General features: G+C 41.9%; 2 protein-coding genes and 2 long non-coding RNA genes across 6 annotated transcripts; 1 reads left to right on the top strand and 3 right to left on the bottom strand.

Annotated features, from left to right (window-relative positions):
• Positions 1-48: 48 nt before the first annotated feature.
• Positions 49-1,089, bottom strand: LOC148154436 (butyrophilin subfamily 1 member A1-like). Its single transcript, XM_088015653.1, has 2 exons — positions 956-1,089; positions 49-875 (listed from the first exon to the last, which is right to left on the bottom strand). Exons 1-2 carry the CDS (start codon positions 1,074-1,076, stop codon positions 277-279), a joined length of 720 nt encoding a protein of 239 aa, XP_087871779.1. The 5' UTR covers positions 1,077-1,089; the 3' UTR covers positions 49-276.
• Positions 1,090-8,445: 7,356 nt separating this feature from the next.
• On the top strand, positions 8,446-10,810 carry LOC148154435 (putative high affinity immunoglobulin gamma Fc receptor IB). Of its 3 annotated transcripts, none has more exons than XM_088015638.1 (7): positions 8,446-8,620; positions 9,294-9,329; positions 9,456-9,725; positions 9,799-10,044; positions 10,114-10,143; positions 10,316-10,396; positions 10,492-10,810. In XM_088015638.1, the coding sequence occupies exons 1-7, from the start codon at positions 8,590-8,592 to the stop codon at positions 10,536-10,538; spliced, it is 741 nt and encodes a 246-aa protein (XP_087871764.1). In that variant the 5' UTR covers positions 8,446-8,589; the 3' UTR covers positions 10,539-10,810. The 3 variants fall into 3 exon arrangements, with proteins under 3 accessions (XP_087871764.1, XP_087871762.1, XP_087871763.1); XM_088015636.1 differs by having other exon boundaries at positions 8,448-8,620; positions 10,223-10,396; XM_088015637.1 differs by having other exon boundaries at positions 8,449-8,620; positions 10,226-10,396.
• Positions 10,811-12,939: 2,129 nt separating this feature from the next.
• Positions 12,940-16,138, bottom strand: LOC148154434 (uncharacterized). Its single transcript, XR_015766107.1, has 3 exons — positions 16,028-16,138; positions 15,822-15,860; positions 12,940-13,078 (listed from the first exon to the last, which is right to left on the bottom strand). It is a non-coding gene; the product is annotated as an uncharacterized LOC148154434 (long non-coding RNA).
• Positions 16,134-16,651, bottom strand: LOC148154433 (uncharacterized). The gene is made up of 3 exons (XR_015766110.1): positions 16,570-16,651; positions 16,251-16,496; positions 16,134-16,177 (listed from the first exon to the last, which is right to left on the bottom strand). It is a non-coding gene; the product is annotated as an uncharacterized LOC148154433 (long non-coding RNA).
• Positions 16,652-20,564: the final 3,913 nt, after the last annotated feature.

Genomic DNA, 20,564 nt, shown 5'->3' with positions numbered 1-20,564 from the left:
GGGAGCAAAAATTAATCAGAAAACAAGGAACTTGGAAAAAAATTTATTTATACAAAGATTTTTTTTTTATAAATAATCTACAGATATATACAGAAATGTATACATTATGAAAACAAAGATCACAGTGAAGACTAGCACAGCTTCAGCATGTGGCGCCCCCTAGCGGCAGAGCAGAACCAGCTGCTGAGATACAGGAACTTTTCCTCATGTCCGAGTTTTAAAGATGGAAACGGAGGGAAGAGCAGCAACATGGTCTGATGATGTCACAGCGGTTAGCTACACCTGAAGAGGTTCTACAGCTTCATCACGACGAAGAGGAGGAGGAGAGGGAGTCTTCATCTTCTTCCAGATACTCACAGCCAGAACAACGACCAGAACGACCATCAGCCCAGCTACCAGTCCAATGTGACCTCGACCTGCAGAACAGAACCAGGAGTTAGTCTGATCCCACTGAAGATCATCATCATCTGATCTGAGATCCAGAACCAGGAGCTGCTGGTTCTGATCCAGAGACAAACACTCACCTGGAGGAGGAGGAGGATCAGACTGTGCAGCAGCTACACTCAGGTGGATGACTGTGTTGCTCTTTATTTCAGTCATGACTCGACACTCATACTCTCCACTGTCCTTCTCTGTCACATTGTCTAAAGTCAGATTAATTTCTCCATCAGTGCTGATGAGGCTTGGGAGTTTGGTTCGGTTCTTGTAAAGTGGATTTTGCTGCTCTTCATCAATCTGCTCATCCCTGTAGAGCAGCACATATCGTGGTTCCAGATCGTCTCTGGTCAGCCTCACAGCTGTAACGATGCCGTTTCCAGCAGCTCTACATGTCAGAGTGACGTTCTGTCCAGGTTCTGCTGGGATGTTTACAGGATCTGCAGGAGAGGAGCGAACAGAGCAGAGCGGTTAGAGAGAATCAGCTCCATCTTCACTGGTTTCATTGGTCTGAACTGACCTGCTGCTTCACAGCCTGACAGGACGATGCAGAGAGCCAGGAGCAAACAGAGACGGGTTGCCATGTCTGCGACGCAGGACACCGTTGGACAGACGGAGGACAGTTTGGAGACCAAGTACATGGAAGCTGCAAGGACAGGCAGACATGGATTAACCAGTCCAGGTCATTAATATCTGTAAATATGTGTTGATGAATGTTATAGGAATCAGAACTTCAACAGAACCTTCACTTGGTTCCACCAGGAAACTATGAAATGTTTTAATCAATGTCACATTTAAAACAAAAAACTTGGATATTGTTGCTTGTGGAAAAGTTTTAAATCTGCAAGTGAAGCAATTTAACATAAACATTGAAAATGATTGAAAAAAACTGAATTTCTGCATTTAAAAACTGAAATATCCTGACATTTACAACATATTACAGAAATTGAAAAGGTTCAAGTGGTAAAATGAATATGTGGATGAAGTCCAGTCAGAACTGGACCTGGATCAGAACATTTCCTGGTCCAAACCCAACGCAGCCATGATGCAGATTCTCACGTCTCAGGTGTGAATTTATCATGCAGCGAATATTTGAGGTGTTTTATATCAACTTTATTCATAAAGTCAAGTTTATTTTTATTGTTTGTGTGATTTTATTCTCTGACTCTCAGGTTTTACTGAACATATTTTCTGCCCTTTCATAAAGTTGTTACAATCCACTGCAGACGTGGTTAATACCGTCATCTGCTCAGGTGGCCTGAGGTGGCCAACCAGCTGCCTGACAGAAATCTCCGGAGTGAAGGACCCAGCCTGCGGTGAGCTGGAAGCTGCTGATTGGTTGAGAGAAGGACGAGAGTCAGAGAGGAAAGTTTGGGTGGAAACTGGTTTCACTAGGAAGATGGAAGCTCAGGATTTAATGAACCCAAAGATTTATGGGTTCTTGAGAAACGAGAACAGAGTTGAACTGAGGAAACCTGGATTTTAGGACATTTAATTACTTTAACGGACTTTTTCTGGGGTTTTTTAAAGAACATTTTTATTCAGCATATTATTGTGTTTTTACTTCCTGACGTTCGTTTGGACCCGGGAGTTCTGACCCAGAAAAGGAGAACCCGTTTGAACCTCTGGTATTTCTGTCTCAAATGTTTAATTTATAATCTGGAAACTTGTGGTTTTGTTCTGATGTTACATATAAATTTCCTGTTTTATGTCGGAATATTTCGGTAATAAATCTTATCCAGTCAAAAATGGACAACTGTCTTTTTTGCACTTATATATGTAACATTTCCAATATTTAGGAAGTAAAGTTGATTAAGTTGATTAAAAGAGAAAAAGTAAAAGCAGGGCTCTGTCCAGAGACTCCCAGGTTTCTGGATGAGCTCCAATCATCTGGGTTGAACGGATCGATTCTCCTTCCAGCTTGAAAAGCAGCTCGGACTCTTTTTAAAATCAAATTTCAGGCCGTCATGTACAAGACTTTGGCCGAATTTGGGAAAAAAATTAAATCTACTTCTGTTTTTAAAGTCATAAACGATGACCTGCAATTTACGGAAGAGGATTAGGGCCAGAGAAAAATAAATATATATTTATATATATAATTCTGACTTTAAAGTCATAATTATATTTTTCCCGGTGGCCCTAATCCTCTTCCGTATTAGATGATAGATTGTCAGATTAAAAAAAAACCTTGAATCGTGTATCAAACATTCTTCAGCCCAGTTTGCACTAAAAATGTTTGATGTATTTTATTATAGCTGAGAGTAGAAAACTATAATTTACATAAACGCCTAAAAGCATTTTGTCCTCAAAAAGGTTTAAACTCTCCAACAAATCAGGATCTCCGCTTCATGTTTCCTGTTTTTCATTTTAAACGTTCAGTTTCTAAATTTTATTATTTAGCTTGAAAATAGTTGGAGTTAAAATAATGTTAAAATATTTACAGGAGAACAGCCTGTTCTTTTTTCATCCTCCCCTCCTGTGTGTGTGTGTGTGTGTGTGTGTGTGTGTGTGTGTGTGTGTGTGGGCGTGTTTAGTACTCACCCAGAGCATCAGCAGCTGCAAATCTAAACAGCTCGTTAGAAATCCGCCATTTCTTGACAGGATTTCGGAGTTTGAAACCGCGTTTGGATTTTCCAGGTTTCAACCTGATTCAATGTGAACAGTGAATTAAACCTGATCTGAATCCTCAAATCTACACAAATAGAAACTGATTTAATTTGATAACATGAATAACTGACAAACTGAACATTTTGTTGATTTATTCACCTACATCGAGATTTTAAATCCTATTTTTTGTCTGATAAAATGTTTGAAGATCTGAAATATTAAAAGCAAATTATTTCTTCAGTAAAATTGGTTGTGGGTGATTTTATAAGGTTCATGAGAGTTTAAGGTAAAACTGCATTAAAAACACATTTGGTGCTTAACTGTTAAATATTTTATAACTAGACGTTTGGATTGAAAATGTGAGATTCTGAAAGAACCAAAGGCGTAAATCCCACCTCATTACTGGGGAAACATAAACAGGGACATTTAAGAGCATTTTGGGGGGGTTGGCAAAGTTACAGTCAAATATAATAATGTGGTTTACATTTCTTTGTGTTGAAGCTGCAGGACCAAAATGACAAGTAAGTAAAAGTGTTTTTCTCAGTAAACCTGCATAGAGTCAAACTAGGATTCAAATGTTCAGATACGAGTTTGGGTCAGAGGCACAGATCTAATGGCTCTGACTAAAACCTGTCATGATGTGGTGGAGGAAAACCCAAAACCAAACACAGAAAACTCAAACCCCAGCAGGGACTGGAACTGGAGGTGTGGCTGCAGCCGGTGGGGCTGCATGGCTTCATCTTGCAGTCAGAACAGAACCGCCTTTACTGTCTGCAGTTCTGCCTCTCTGAAAAAGCTGAGGGAGAAGAGGGATCCACCCAGCTGGATCGTCATACGAGTGGCGGCGTTGAGCTGCTTGAACAGTGAGTACGGTTTGGAAATTCCTTCGTCGTATTTCTTCATCTCCCTCAACAGGTAACGCCGGTCTGCTGGGTCCATGATGTTAGGAACTGGTTTCCTCTCTGGTCGGGTCCTTCTGTCATGATACGGTGGAGGTGAGGCAAACACAGCAGGACCAGGAAGAATGAAGAGAAATGATGATTTTAATGAAAAATCCACAAAAACAAAATCTAAACAGGAACAGAGGAACAAAGGTCCTGAACAGACAGAGAACAATGACTTATGACAAGGACCCGATAAGAGACAAAGACAACAGATGGACTTAAAAACATGGAGGTAACGAGACGAGACCATCAGGAGCAGACAGGAGACTCATAGGGATCAGGATCACAATACACAGAAAAAAACAGAATAAACTCAGAAAACTCAAATCCTGACATAAACAAGTTTTAATAAGTAACCCCACTTAATAAAACTCCTCATAAATGTTGATTTATTTCAGTGGCTCTCAATACAAGTCATGTTATTTAAATTATAACTTAAGTTTCTTTAAATTTTATTTTTTATTTTTGTTTTTTTCATGTCCTGGATGTCTGAGAACCTATAAATATGTAGGAGTTGAATATTTGAGAACTTTAACTTAAAGCTCAGCACCAGTTTTCTAGAAAATTTCAGATTTTATTTAGTGGTTTTAACGGCTCTACGTTGAAGATGGTAAGAAATAAAGACAGTTTATGTTTTACTACCAGCTGCAGTCGCCCCTCTGCTTCCAGCTATCAGCTAATGCTAACGCTCAGCTGCTCCAGGTTCAAACTCCTCTTATTACTCCTCTAGAGTTAGAGAGATAAATAAAACTGAAATATTGTCTGCCTTCGACAGAAAAAGGAGCTCAGTCTATGAAAACAATGTAGCAGCTTAGCTAGCCTTGATTTCCAAAGCATAAAGTTGATCAGGATTCAAAGTAATGAAATAAACTGCGGTTTGATTTTTGTTCATGTGTTTCTTCAGTTCTAGACTCTGTCAATATTGGGGGGTCCGGTCCCCCCCGACCCCCTCAGGATTTACGCCTCTGGAAAGACGTGTCGGCACAGATTTCTGGTTCTGTGCAGCTGCAGGACGGGCTTCATTTCTTCATAAGTTATTTACTGGAAATGTTGCCATGTCCAGGCATGTCTGCCGTCAGTTCGCTCAGCCGCTCAGCATAAAGCCGTTGAAACTCTTCCACTTTGTTCCAGCCTGTAAACGGAAAACGATGCTGACAGTTTGCCTGTTGAGCTGCTCTGACTCTCCCACAGAGTTCCTGATCTGCTCTGATACACTGCAGTTGAAACAACTCAGTCTTTATTTCTGAATGAGATATAAAACCAAGAACTAAATAACCTGCTTTCAGTTTTATCATTTTCTCTTGACGCCTAAAGGGGAACAGAAAGGTTACAGCAGTTTACCTGAAGCTGCTTTCAGACGCCGCTTGTGTGTAAAAAGAACAAAATAGACTCTAATCTATATTTAACTCTACCAGTTCAGTTCTTTTTTAACAGATATCCTGTCAAAGGGTTGGTAGGTTAACATATCAGTAACCAAAACAAACACTTTCTTAAATAATTAGGGTTTTATTGGGCCACAACCTTGAAAGCTCAACTGGATTAAAATAAGTGGACAGATGTCAGGTTCTGTCTATTTTATTGAATCTGACCACAAAGATGTCAATAACTTATTCATTCGCATTTATTTTAAGTCATTATTTTTAATAAACTGAATTTAATTGATGAAAATCCCATGAAGCCTTTAATCCTGGGAGAATCGGCTGCTGAGCAGAACTTTGACTGGGACTTTGGAAACTAAAACTATTCTTCTCCAGTAATGATGATAAATATGCTGCTCTGGTTTTTATGAAACAGTAGAATATTGTTTTCAAGGAAAGGTGAGATTATGTTCATTTCAGCAACAAAACTATTAAAAGTCCTTTAGATGGTGAGAACATAAAACATCAATCAGACATAAAGACATCATGTTATCGTGGCATTTTCAAGAAAAGTAATGAAATGTTGGAATACTGACTAAATTAATAATGTGTGTTTAATCAAGGACAGCTCTTAGAAAAATAGTTTTTTGTCTTATTTTGCAGTTTTCTGAAGGTTGTTCCAGATCAGTGGAGCCTAGAAGCTGAATGCAGCTTCTGTTTGGCTCCTCTTCCAGTCATCTGCATGCAGGTCAAAGGTCAGGAGGAGCCATCTTTCTTTTCAAAGGCAGTTACATTGTCTTGTGCTACATGTATCAAAGCAGTTCACTATGATAACAGCTTCTGATTGGGTGGAAATTTCAGAACATATGAGAAAAAGATTCTCTAAAAGATGTTGCAGCAACATCTGATAATCTGCTGATGAAATTTTCTCTCAGAGGGGGTGTACTCAGGTTAAACTGTGGTTAAACTGTGGTTAAACTCAGGTTAAACTCGGGTTAAACTCAGGTTATTAAGCAGAGGTCAGAGAGGTCAGGGGTCAGGAGGAACAGCTGTTATTTATTGAAGACAGTATGAAGACAGGTCTGCAGATAGTTGGAGTGAAGTGAAGCGATTTGAGTCTAAAATAAAAGTTACATTTATTGATGCGTCTGCTCAGTCAGGTTTCCTGCTGAGGCCTCATCAGCCTCTCATGTCTTTTGCTGGAAGAGCTTCAGATATGAGCTTATATGGAGGCTCATGACTGCCTCCTAGTGGACACATGCTGTCAGTCCTCCTGTTCTGAAGAACAGACTGATAGGAGGGCCAGTTCTGTTCTGGGACGCCTTCCGGGTCCAGAGGAGGTGGTGAGTGACGGACGGATGAAACGCCATCCCTGTTGGACAACATCTCCACCCCAGGGACCCTGATATACATTTATGTTTTTATACATTTCCATGGAGGTTTTACTTTGTTTAGTCTGTAGTTTCTCATTCATGCTGCTCGTATTTTGCACGTTCTGCCATAATAATGTAAATTCCCCACCTGTGGGACTAATGAAGGAATATATTTTCTCACCTCAGTATCCTTGTTAAGTTCTCACCAAAAACTTGATTCTCTGTCTCTTCTTTTGCACTTTTCAATGCCAAGGTGTTCCTGATGAATCTGCTGCAGAATGTCCAGTTTTAATACATAAAGATTCACAATTCTGCTTTATTCAAGAGCAAAACACTGAGGTGAGTTAAAACATCATGAAACTGTGGACATCAACCTGCTGCCAATCATTTCAAACTCTGAGGAAAGAAGGATTTGGTCCAGCATATTAAGAACTACAGAAGTGCAGCAGAGCAAATAACAACAAGCCAAAACAAAAACAAAACTGAAGTTATTGTCTTTGGACCTAAAGAGGGACGATCTAGAGCTATAGATGTAGAGTGTAGAACACTACCTAGTTCTACACCACCTAGTTCTACACCACCTGGTTCTACACCACCTGGTTCTACACCACCTAGTTCTACACCACCTAGTTCTACACCACCCAGATCTACACCACCTAGTTCTACACCACCCAGATCTACACCACCTAGTTCTACACCACCTGGTTCTACACCACCTGGTTCTACACCACCTAGTTCTACACCACCCAGATCTACACCACCTAGTTCTACACCACCCAGTTCTACACCACCTGGTTCTACACCACCTGGTTCTACACCACCTAGTTCTACACCACCTGGTTCTATATAAATTAGTTCTACACCACCTGGTTCTACACCACCTGGTTCTACACCTTCTGGTTCTATATAAATTAGTTCTACACCACCTGGTTCTACACCACCTGGTTCTACACCACCTGGTTCTACACCACCCGGTTGTACATAAACTAGTTCTACACCACCTGGTTCTACACCACCTGGTTCTACACCACCTAGTTCTACACCACCCAGATCTACACCACCCAGATCTACACCACCTAGTTCTACACCACCTGGTTCTACACCACCTGGATCAACACCACCCGGTTCTACACCACCTGGTTCTACACCACCTGGTTCTACATAAACTAGTTCTACACCACCTGGTTCTACACCACCTGGTTCTACATAAACTAGTTCTACACCACCTGGTTCTACACCACCTGATTCTACATGAACTAGTTTTACACCAACCGGTTCTACACCACCTGGTTCTATATAAACTAGTTCTACACCACCTGGTTCTACATCACCTGGTTCTACACCACCTGGTTCTATATAAACTAGTTCTACACCACCTGGTTCTATATAAACTAGTTCTACACCACCTGGTTCTACACCACCTGGTTCTATATAAACTAGTTCTACACCACCTGGTTCTACACCACCTGGTTCTATATAAACTAGTTCTACACCACCTGGTTCTACACCACCTGGTTCTATATAAACTAGTTCTACACCACCTGGTTCTACACCACCCGGTTCTACACCACCTGGTTCTATATAAACTAGTTCTACACCACCTGGTTCTACACCACCCGGTTTTACACCACCTGGTTCTACACCACCTGGTTCTACACCACCCGGTTCTACACCACCTGGTTCTACACCACCTGGTCCTACACCACCCAGTAAAACCACTGACCTGATCTACTTCCTGTCAGGTCCACCATGAGCTCTGACTTCCCTCCACCTGGTTCACTGATCTGTCTGTTAAAGCCTCTCAGGAAGAAGGAGGGTCCGACTCTGCGGTTCTGACAGAACCTGATGAAAACAGTCTGATGTCTGAGAGCCATGGAGGAAACATCTGCCAGGTTCCTGCTCAGTGAGTACAAACTGTTCACCTGCTGCTGGTTAAACTAGTTCAACCTCTGAGGACGAGCTGAGGAGTTTAGACAGGAACAGATTCATTCACAGAGGAAACAGGAAGTTCAGACGGTTTCAGTCGTATTTAGACCAGAGGAGCAGAAAAAGGTTTTAATGTCTCTGGATCTGAACAGGTTTAAATATTTTCCATGTTTGTGTGAATCTGAAGCTTAAAGCCATCAGTTCTGATGGATTTGCTCTTCATGTCAGACGTGCAGCCATGTTGTAGTTTCCATCATAACAGCCGTCGGTGCAACATGCAGTAATGATGAGCAGAGAGACGACTGGATCCTTCATCCCTCCTTCCTGCTGCTGGAGGAGCTGAGAGGCTTGGAGAACCAGAGGAAGCTCAGCACACGACCAGGAGGAACCTCTGAGTTCACAGACTCTGATCTGAGAAGGAAGATTAGTGAAGAAAATAAAAACTATTTTTCAGAAATCAAAGTTCTGATTTAAACTTTGAAAGAGGAAAAGGAAACCATTGTGTTGGTGGTAACATCTACTGTCATAGATCTAGACAGTTTTGAGGCTTTATTTACTTTTAAATAAATCCCCAAATCAAAACCTGATCCTGAAAGTTTGAACTTATTTAGAAATGTAAATGTTCATGTTTATGTTTTTCTTCTCTTTAGTTCTGCTCTCAGTGCTGAGCAGAGCAAAAATACAAGGTTAGTGAACTTTATGTTTAAACCTTTAACATTTCTCATGTGTTCTCCATCAAAAAGCAACAACATTTTCTCTCATGCTCAGATTTGTTTCTTTAATAAAAACTAAGCTTCAGTTTTTCCTTCCAGCTGCTCTGACTGTGAGTCCCAGCAGATCTCAGTTCTTTGAAGAAGAATCAGTGACTCTGATCTGTGAGGATGAAAACAGCTCTGATGGAGGAACTGTGAGGAGAAACACAACCAGAGGAACCAGGACTGAATGTGGAAAAGGATGGGGGAGATCAGCTGGTTCCACATGCAGGCTGACCTACATCCTTCCAGAGGACTCTGGCCTGTACTGGTGTGAGTCCATGTCTGGATCCTCCAGCAGCAGCAGCAGCATCCAGCTCTCTGTCTCTGGTAAGATCAGACTGTGGAGTTAGTGTTGCTGTGTGGAAATGGATGAAATGCTGTAGTTTGTCTCTGTGTTGAGGTGGATCAGTGATCCTGCAGAGTCCTGTCCTCCCTGTGATGGAGGGAGATGACGTCACTCTGAGCTGCAGAGCAAAGAGTCCAGCCCACAACCTCCCAGCTGCTTTCTATAAAGATGGCTCCTTCATTGGTGATGGACCATCAGGTCACATGACCCTCCTCCATGTCTCCAGCTCTGATGAAGGCCTCTATAAGTGCAGCATCAGCGGTCAGGGAGAGTCTCCATCCAGCAGGATCTCTGTGGAAGGTCAGCAGCTTCTCTGGATTTTGGTTTTCACTTGTATCGCCATGGTAACAATATTAACTCTCATTTCAGAGAAACCCATCACCTCCTCTCCACCCAGCAGTAAGTCTGAGGAGCTTCAGTGTCACTGATATCATCCTCCGTCTCCTGGCTGAGTTTAATTCTCCTCCATGTCATCCAGCAGCTTCATCTTTGAATCTGTTCTCATCATCATCATCAGCTGCTTCCTCTCCAAACTCCACCTCTTCTTCTTCTTCCACTGTTAACCATCCAGTCTTCCTCCACCTGGTTGTGTTTTCTCCGTACTTCATCTCCACTCTGCTCCTGGTGTCTTTATATCGACACAAAGACAAAGGTAACATTTAAATAAATCACTCAGTTCATTCATTAACTAATTAATGACTTCATAAAACCTGTCATGTATCTAATCTTCCCTTATTAAACCTGCAGGAGACAATCTGCACAACTCAGTGGTTATGATTTCCTCCACTGGATGATCTGAGTTATTATATCATCACAGCCTTAATCATTATATCCATAGATTTCTCTGTAATGGGACTGAAACATTAAATGTGACCAAGCAGAGCAGATCTGAGTTTCTGTTTGAACTGATCAAATGTCCACTTTGAGTCTCACTGGAGGAGAAACGGTCAGATCAACGGAAATAACATCTAAAAATAGGTCAGTGTCTGTAATTAGTGACATCATAACCTTCTGTCCTTTTACCTGGTTTCTTCATTAAACATGAATAAAGTTATTTAATTTGTTGTATTGTTTGTGTCATTTCTCCAACATCGTCTTGTGTTTCCATGTTATTTTGTCTCTTAATGTTCAGTGTAGCATCCTGTGGTTTCCCTGTCAGCTCAGTGGTCTGCAGCCTCTCCATCTCCTCTAAACCTCAGAAACCAGCTGCTGATGCTTCCTGTGACGTTTTAACTGAAACTGGTCTCAACCAGATTTCACCACAAACAAACAGTTGGTGGAAACGTGGCTGTCAGAGTTTCCACCTGTCTGGTCTGATGGTGGCCATGTGTTCATGAACGCAGCGCGACCGGCTGGTCGGTTTGTTCTGTTTTTCTGGGCGTCTCTCTTACAGGGACTCATAGGAATCCAATAGTTTAACATTAATTATTTATTAAGCATTAATTTTTACACTCTGGTGGACCTACGGTGCTCTACCAGCTTTAGTTCCTGTAAATTATGTTTATATTGTTTAACAAAAACTTTTAATAACCCAGTTTTGTCTCAAATTGACATCAGTTATTAAGACAAGTTGCATATTATCCCAAGTAAACCCTCCATCTGTAACTAGACTTACTGACTGGTCATTTCTTGTTTCTGGTTATCAGCAGGTTCTCTAACAGATTCCCAGGTTTTCTCTCTGTTAAGTCCTGCTTGATGTGTTAACTGTCTGGCCCAGTGTTTCTCCACCTGGTCCTCACCTCCCTACTCTGCATGTTTTAGATGAGCCTCTGTTCCAGAGCAGCTGATTCAGATGATTGCAGGACCATCAGGAGCTGCAGATCCTGTTAATCACAGAGATGCAGAAGGGAAACTGCAGCTGCATGAACCTGTTATTTACAAGATATTTTATCATCATGTTTTTTTCTCAGGCTTTGAAAACTGGCTGACATTTTAATGCTGGGAACAAAACTGTTGTTTAATTTCATATAATATCCAGATCTATTAAGAAATGCAGCAGTCGGGCCACCAGGAGGCGCTGCAGTCAAACCCTTCATGTGTCCGACTGAATCCTTCCTCATCCTGGGTGGAGATTTCATCACTGCGGTTCCTTTTCACACTTAATCCTCTCTTTGCAACGACTACACAGTAAAAATAACCTTATTAAAATGTTACTTTAAACAGAAACATTGAACTTGTAGTACCAGGTCCCCGCCAGCAGGTGGCAGCATGAATTCAAGCAGAATGCTTCAGAAACTCATCAGCTGTTTCTAAAACCTCCAGTCGACATGAACTCTGACCTCACTGACTAGAGAGAAACAGGTGGATCTGTACCTGAAGGTCTGAGGACAGCTGGTTAAAACATGTGACCTTTGACCCCAGGTCAGTCAGGAGGACCAGTTTGAGTCAGAGTTCCTACCACATGGATCACAGCGAATATGAAGCTCTGCCTGCCAGGATGTTCGGTTAAAACTGGGAGCTTTAACAACACAAACGTCCAGTTCTGTGATTATTGAGTAAAAATGGTTTAACCAGCAATAATTAGACTCATGGATGGAACTGAAGTAATAATACAGGACTAATGCAGCTTCAGCTCACATGGTGACTGCAGAGGACGCCTGGTCGCCTAGGAAACGGTCCAGCTCCACTGGTTCTGGATCTGAGAGCATCGGACCTGCTGGGGGGAACCTGGAGAACCTGGAGAACCTGGAGACGTCTCTGCTGGTCCAGCCCAGGTCTGCTGCTCTGGACCAAACATCACGTTCTGGAGGGAAGCGGGTCAGGTGAGGTCAAAGGTCGTGTGTTTCAGTGACAGAGTATCATTCATACTTCACTATCTGGTAATTATCCTGATGGTTTCACCAAAATAACATTTTTCTCTGAGCTGCTGCAGAAAAATGACCCGACTGCAGAGACAGCTGACTGGACTGAGCTGAGTTAGACTGAAATGTTTTATTCACTGGAGGAAACTGGGTTTGACCTCTGGACCTCATTACCTAGTTAGATAATGGTTATAACATAGAATAATAATAATAATAATGATTCAGTCTGAGTTCAAATGGATTTGGGCAGAAACTTGTTGGTAAAGCTTCATTTAGCTGGTTTGGTTAATGAGGACGATTCAGCAGTCGGGCCACCAGGAGGCGCTGCCTGGTGATGAGCTGCTTCCAACATCTGGAAACATCAGCATGAAGGACCTGAGCCAGCACACAGTGGTTACCATAGCAACAGCAGCTTTATTTGAACCACAGTGGAGATCAGAGGTCAGATTTCCTCAGACTGGAGACGGAGCAGACGATCTGTCCCTGATGGACGTCTGTCCTCAGCGCTGAGTAGAGGACACATGTAGAGGTTCCTGCAGAAAATTCACCAGATTCAGACGATATAATGAGGTTACAGAGCGGAAAATAAATCAAAAAGTTTCTTTCTGAATAGAGAACAATAAGACTGAATTTATCAGTAAAAGTGAAATGATCTGTGAACCAGCAGTTCTCCCAGTAAGGCCCTGGGAGAACTGCTGGTTCCAACCAGAGTAGACTGGAGTAGAGCTGTAAACATCTGCTCTGCTCCATGGCGACCCACTGAGCATGCTCAGTCTGCATGCAGGAAGCTGAGATCCAGTGTTGTGTTCAAGACCACCCAACCCGAGACCGAGACAAGACCAAGACTTTTGGGGTCCGAGACCAAGTCAAGACCAAGACCGAGGGGAGTCGAGACCGAGTCAAGACCAAGACCAGCGGCCCGCGCTACATGACACAATAAAATGTAAAATATGATCGAAATTGCTTCTCAAAATAATCTGAAAGATCCATATTACCATAAAACACCTAGATATTAAATACTTAATACATTTTACCAATATTAAATATTCCATTTCTGTGCTAAAAAGTGTGATGGTCTCGTGCCATCCCTAAAAACATAACACCCTGGGCATTTGCCCATATTGCTCATATAAGAAACCACCACTGTCTGCACCATTAAACATAGCAATTGAGGCAATGCCCTGACGGTAAATAACGCTCAACCATGAGCACTGACCAAGGAGCAACAAGCAAGAAGTAACCAAACAGAAGGCGCTCATCGTGACTGTTTTCACTGTCTATCCCAGTACATGAAGCCAGGCAGTCTGACACCATGGCAGACATTACAGCTGCCACTTTGAACAAAAACAATCAAAGAGCAATGAGCATGCTCTGTGTGCTCTTTCGTTCTTGTGTTTTAGTTATTTGTTAATTTAAATATTAACGTACATAATAAAACAAAATAATGATGCAGCGTACACAGAGCATTACTAGAACAAAGAACGGGTGTTCTGTCAGGTCAGATCGTCATACGCTTAACACGAACTCACAGTGTTCTGTCAGATCAGCATACGTTGTCAGATAGTCGTACGCTTAGCTCAGATATGCATACGCTGTCATTACCATATGATTTTATTTAATCAGCAACATAGAATCATGACGTAGATCATCATACACTTGGTTATTAACAGTTGTATGGCATCCAGCTGCAGCCAGACCTGCTTTAAATACACTTTGAAACCACGACAACGCATGTATATCCATCTGGTTATCACATTATGTCATATTATGACAATTTAATTACTTATTTTCGTCACAACTTGTTGCGTATACTGACAACTACACTGATGGTCGGACTTAATGCGCATGCGCTGGCATGGTACTCACTGCATGTATGCTATTCTGACAGCGTATGGCTATCTGATAGAACACCGGCTATATCTGTCAGACACGTCATTACCATAAGATTTCATTTAATCAACAACATAGAATCATGACGTAGATCGTCATACACTTTGTTATTAACAGTTGTATGGCATCCTGACTTAGCGGTTAAGTGAGTTTTACACGGGCGCGTGTTGTAGCTGACTCCAGCTGCAGCCAGACCTGCTTTAAATACACTTTGAAACCATGACAACACATGTATATCTATATAGTTATCGTTGAAAACAATTTAATGACTTATGTTCATGATAACTTGCTGCGTATGGTGAACTAACAACTCCTCTGACGGTCGGACTTCTTAATGCTTAATGCATGTTATGCTATCCTGACAGCGTATGGCTATCTGATAGAACAACGGCTCTCAGTGAGTGACACTCCAGTCCTATCTAATAAGTAAAGAGCCGTGGAGAAGAATCGACTGTTTCTGAATGTCACATCACTATATTGCAGACTTTTGGACATAGCGTTGTCCCATATATGCGACAAGTCAGTCAACATCTCCGCACAATAATTCAGCACAGTGAGTGATAACATTTTTCATCACAATTCTTAGTGTCTCTGTACAGCTAGCTTTGCTAACATCACGTTAACGGAGCTTACCTTCTTTGAGCTACTTTTCTAAGTGACGAAAAAAGTTAGACGTTGTCCCCACCGTCTGTGAAAGCGAAGCGCTGCTGAGTTAGCTGTGGCCATCGGATGCCTTACTATTTATGCAGCGCTATGATATTACTGACGATTAGACAAACATTTTCTGCCGCTGAGAGGAAACCACTGCGCATGTCCTGGAGCGCCGCGCGCGAGTAAAAGGTGGGGAGGGGAGAGTAACAGAAACACGTAGTTGCTCGGATTTTAATCGGTGCGTTTTGCATCCACTGAAAACAAAGATGTTAACAAATAAACTGGACAGAATGCTGCACGTTTAGTGATATTTTCACAGTTGCGGTCTTGATTGGTCTTGAAATAAAATGCCGAGTCCTCAGAGCCCGAGACAAGACCGAGACCAAATGCGGTCGAGTCCGAGACGAGACCGAGACCATCAATAAATGGTCTTAAGACCAAGACCAACTTCGAGTACCACAACACTGCTGAGATCCATCAGACATCCAACCAGCCTGTAAACTTCAGCTGCAGTTCAGGTCAGTGAAGCTGCTGCAGTAACGCAGTTTGACCACCAGGGGAGCTGAGTGACAGTGAAGCACCGCTACTGGAACCAACATGGAGGCAGGAAGCAGATAAATGCTCTGACTGTGTTAATGTTTTCTAAGCAGATCTGAAGTCCTGAATGATCCGGTCTGGATTCTGTCTGATCCAGAACTCTGGTCCCAGAAAAGCCCAGAACTCCTCCAGACTCACCTCTGCTGGGTCCAAACTGCTGCGGGTCAAATCCAGATCCTGAAACCAAAGCAGCAGAAACATTCAGCTAAATCTCACCAGATGTTCAAAGTGAGGCTTCATGCCAGGAAATCTACAGAAAATCTGGAAACTACAGATTACAGAGTTTCTGGATTTAATCCCAGAAGCTCAGAGGAAGAGAAGCTGAAAACATTTGACTTCCTCACCTTCATGACTCCTGTGAAAACACCGGCTCACCAGTAAAACCAGTAGGTGGAGGAAAACCACTGCAGCACTGGAGGAGAGGAACAGGAGCATGATGGGAGGAGACTGGGTGGGACAGATGGATGGAGGAGGAGGAGTGGAGGTGATTCTCCCTGAAATGAATCAAAGTAATAATTTATTTCTCGTCTCCTGATGAAGGTTGAAGCAAACAGAGAAGCTGCTGACCTTCCACAGAGATCCTGCTGGATGGAGACTCTCCCTGACCGCTGATGCTGCACTTATAGAGGCCTTCATCAGAGCTGGAGACATGGAGGAGGGTCATGTGACCTGATGGTCCATCACCAATGAAGGAGCCATCTTTATAGAAAGCAGCTGGGAGGTTGTGGGCTGGACTCTTTGCTCTGCAGCTCAGAGTGACGTCATCTCCCTCCATCACAGGGAGGACAGGACTCTGCAGGATCACTGATCCACCTCAACACAGAGACAAACTACAGCATTTCATCCATTTCCACACAGCAACACTAACTCCACAGTCTGATCTTACCAGAGACAGAGAGCTGGATGCTGCTGCTGCTGCTGGAGGATCCAGACATGGACTCACACCAGTACAGACCAGAGTCTAATGGGAGGAGACCAGTTAAGGTACATGAAGAGTTCACTAGTCGCCCCCATCCTTCACACTCAGCTCTGGCCTCTTTGGTTGTGTTTCTCCTCACAGTCCCTCCATCCTCACAGGTCAGAGTCACTGATTCATATTGGAAGAACTGAGATCTGCTGGGACTCACAGTCAGAGCAGCTGGAAGATTTAAAATGTCCTGAAGGTTAATTATTTACATATTTCTTTATCTCATACAATGACTGAACTATTATGACTGAATGTCTCACAGCTGTCAATATTTACTGTTTACTGCTGTTTTAGAAAGTCAATAGAAAGATAAGTTTACTTATAGTAATTACTCATAATGTAATAATGAAGGTTTGTTCAGCAGAAAAAGGTTAAAGTTTTCTGACCTTGTTCCGTCAGAGTCCACAGCAGTGATCTCAGCCCTGAAGAGAAGATTTATCAATTTAATTTATATAAAATCACCATCTGTCTGTCTGTCCTACTGTCAGTCTATTAAAATATTTAAATCTTTCAGTTGTTTAATATTATCTATAATATTTCTTGTTAGTATTTCTGATAGTATAACTACATTTGTTATGTCTCATTTCAAAGGATCAATATTAATTGATTATAGTGATAATTAACTGATGTTTGCTTCCTGTTGTTTTGTTGTAATTAATAAATGATATGAATTTGATTTCATCTGTTGAAAGCAGACACTAAAGTCAGTTCAAAAATCTTTAATTTTCATGCAGTCATAACTCAGATCAAAATATCTTCAGTCTTCATGATGGTGATGCAGGAAGGAGCTCCAGTAGCAGTCAGTCCTGCAGCGAAACTGAAGAAGCCTCTGACTAAAGACTGTTGCTGAATAACAGTGTGATGCTAACATGCTAACAGCAGGCAGTGGAGATGACATTAGCAGCTCTGCTAATCCAGCTCCTTTGCTTTTGCTGCTCCTGTTTAAATCTCTGTAGAGGATTCGATGCTTTGAACTTCCTCCTTCTCTCTCTGCATCCATGACGCCTCCTTTTCAACCCATCTGTGATTTGGGGTCAAAGTTCAGGAATTTTTTAAACTTTGAGATGCTAATCAGCTGCTCCCAGTTTTATAAACAATACCTTGTTGCCATGGTTACACATAGACACGACTGTTTGAGAACAACATGGAGAGAGGAAGAATCCTTCCAGCCTCATCCAGAACCAGAGAGAATAAATGTTAAACATTTAAACATAAACATCCGGAAAAAGAACCAACAGAACCAACATGATGATGAGCAGCGCTACTAGACGACCCAACATTATTATTATTATTATTATTATTATTATTATTATTATTATTATCCTGTCGAAGGTTTCCAACCCTTTCTGATCATATTCAACATGTTTCTGTAATAAATCTAACTTCTGCTGACAAGTTAAAGTTTTTCTGTCTCTAAATTGTTCAAACTATCTTCAACGGTCAAAACAGGATGTTTCTATTTAACACCCTCCACCCCCAACCGCCACCCGCACATCCTCACACAAAATAAGAACTAAAAATATGTCTTTAAATATGTCATTTAAAGACATATTTAAAGACATATTTCTACTAACATCCTGTCCCATTAGAGCAGCGTTAATATTTATATTTATATTATTTTCCTGGCTGTTTCAGCTCCAGTTTTAAGCAGCAGTTCCTGTTGAGTTCTGCATCACATCCTGTTAGTCAAACAGCTTCAGACGTTTTAATTTTTCCTCCATCAGTTATGAAATGAAGCTGATTCATGATAACTAAGGATCAGCAGGTTCCTACTTACAGAGCAGACGGAGCAGAGATGGATCCTTCATGGTTCCCTCTGACAGCCAGAGATCATCTCATCTCTGGATGGCAGCTGCATCTGAAGCCCCGCCCTCTTCCTGTCAGCATCTCTCTTTTCATTGGTGGACGAAGCTCAGGTTGGTTTTTCCTGGTTTTGTCTGAAACAATAATCTTCCATTTCTGAACTGCACAAAGATAAGAAAAAACAAAGATTTATTTCACTTTTTAAAGGTAGCTTGTGTTTCTTTCATCATTTCTTTCTGTCATTTTGTTTGATTTTTTGGTAATTGGTGAATTCTTCAGTCAAACTCCAGGATTAAATTGATGTAAAGATCAATAATCATAAAGCAAAAATAAACATGTTTCCTCTGAACTCTTCTTTATAAAATATTGCATCCATACTAAAAGTGAATCAACGAGGTGAAAATACTGTAATAAAAACTTTATAAATGTCATCTGTACCTTACAGTTTGCTGCCAGGTCCCGCCTCACTCAAAGCTCCTCCAGGATGTATTTAAATCAGTCAGCTGATCACCATGGCAACCACAGAGAAAGCGTAAAGAATCACACTGCCCCCTGCGGGTTATAGCGCATCAGTACATCAGGCCCTGGAATAATTAGAAATCAACAGATTATTTATTCTCCAATAAATCAACCATCACCTACAGCGCCCCCTGTAATCTATTTCCCACAGTGCTTTGCGCCAGGATGAAAGAATCATGAACTCATAAAGATCTTGTTTTGTCTTGAGGAACCATCAGGTTCCAGCAGGAAGTGGATCAGAACAGCTGAGGCTCATGGGAAATGTAGTCATCTCTCAGTGGGAGGGTTGTTAGCTTGATTCCAGCTGCCTGCCCTGCTGGATGTCGATGTTCCTCTGGATGAAACTTTGAAGGAACCAAAATCCTCCAGAAGGAGCAGGAAGTCCTCTGTTCCACCTGATGACGTCACTCAGTGACGAAGTTTAGTCAGTTCAGATTCAGATTTATTCTCACTGATTTCAGGCTGAGAAGATCTTCAGTATATAATGATACGTCATCACTTTGTTTATAGTAGATTATATTAAATAAGGTTCATTCAAAGTAAAGGTCCGAATCAGAGAGAGTAAACATGTTTGGCCACTGGGGGGCGCTGTTGATCCACCAAGAGGCTGAGCGTTCATGGCTTCACAGTTAGAATAGAATAGAAGCTTTATTGCCCCTGAGGGGGTAAATCAGGTGAACCGCAGTAACAGACAGAAGGAAACATTAAAAATATATAAAAGCAGAGAGAAAAGTCAGTGAGGACAGAGTTAATAAAAACATTTTAATTTCCAACATAAATATGATAATCATTGATTTTGATCCAGATTCATTCAGTTTCTGATCTGTTTGTTTTGATCAGAAATCTGTTGAGTTTGAACAGCAGCAGCTGGATCAATTATTAATCAATGAATCTTTAACATGGAAACAATACATGATAACTTTACACTTTTCTTAATGTGTTTATTGTAATATATTCATCACAACCAACATCTTCACATATGGATCGGTTTCATTAAGGCTGCAGTTAGAATGGAGTGATGTCTGAGAGAGAGAGAGAGAGAGAGAGAGAGAGAGAGAGAGAGAGTTCAGCTACTATCAGGCTGGATGACACACAGGGGAACCACGTCATCATGGAGCTGATCACGTGGTTCAGTAGAAACTCTCCCTCCTGGGCGTGTTTCACTACCAATATATAAACAGAGTTTGCTCCTCTCCTCCGTCTTCAGTCTCGCCCTCCCCTGTTTCTCCTCTCAGGTCATGAACGATGGAGAGAACCTGCAGTCATTTGCTCTCAGCTCTGCTGGCAGCAGGTGGCTCCTCCTCGCTGACCGGACAAACACCTGGGATCCTGACAGGTTTTACCTCTGACAGCTTAAAGAGAACAGCAGCAGTTCATCAGTATTTAGTTATTTTAGCGCCTGATCTGTTCAAACCATCGGCGACGACTGAAGGGAAATGGAAACAGAGAAAGTTTTCACTCTTCTAGTGGCTCTGAGTTTAATCTGCCCCTCCGGCTGCCAAGGTGAGCGGGACGTTTGACGGTCTGTACCGGTTAGTCTCAGTGGTTCTCTGCGGGCATCCTGACCATGTGGCCGGTCAGAGGTCAGCTCC

The sequence above is a fragment of the Poecilia mexicana genome, unplaced genomic scaffold (assembly GCF_051168715.1).
Source record: "Poecilia mexicana isolate PSO_F unplaced genomic scaffold, ASM5116871v1 scaffold_18, whole genome shotgun sequence".
NCBI classification, from domain to species: Eukaryota; Metazoa; Chordata; class Actinopteri; order Cyprinodontiformes; family Poeciliidae; genus Poecilia; species Poecilia mexicana.
This window is presented reverse-complemented; position numbering and strand designations above follow the sequence as displayed.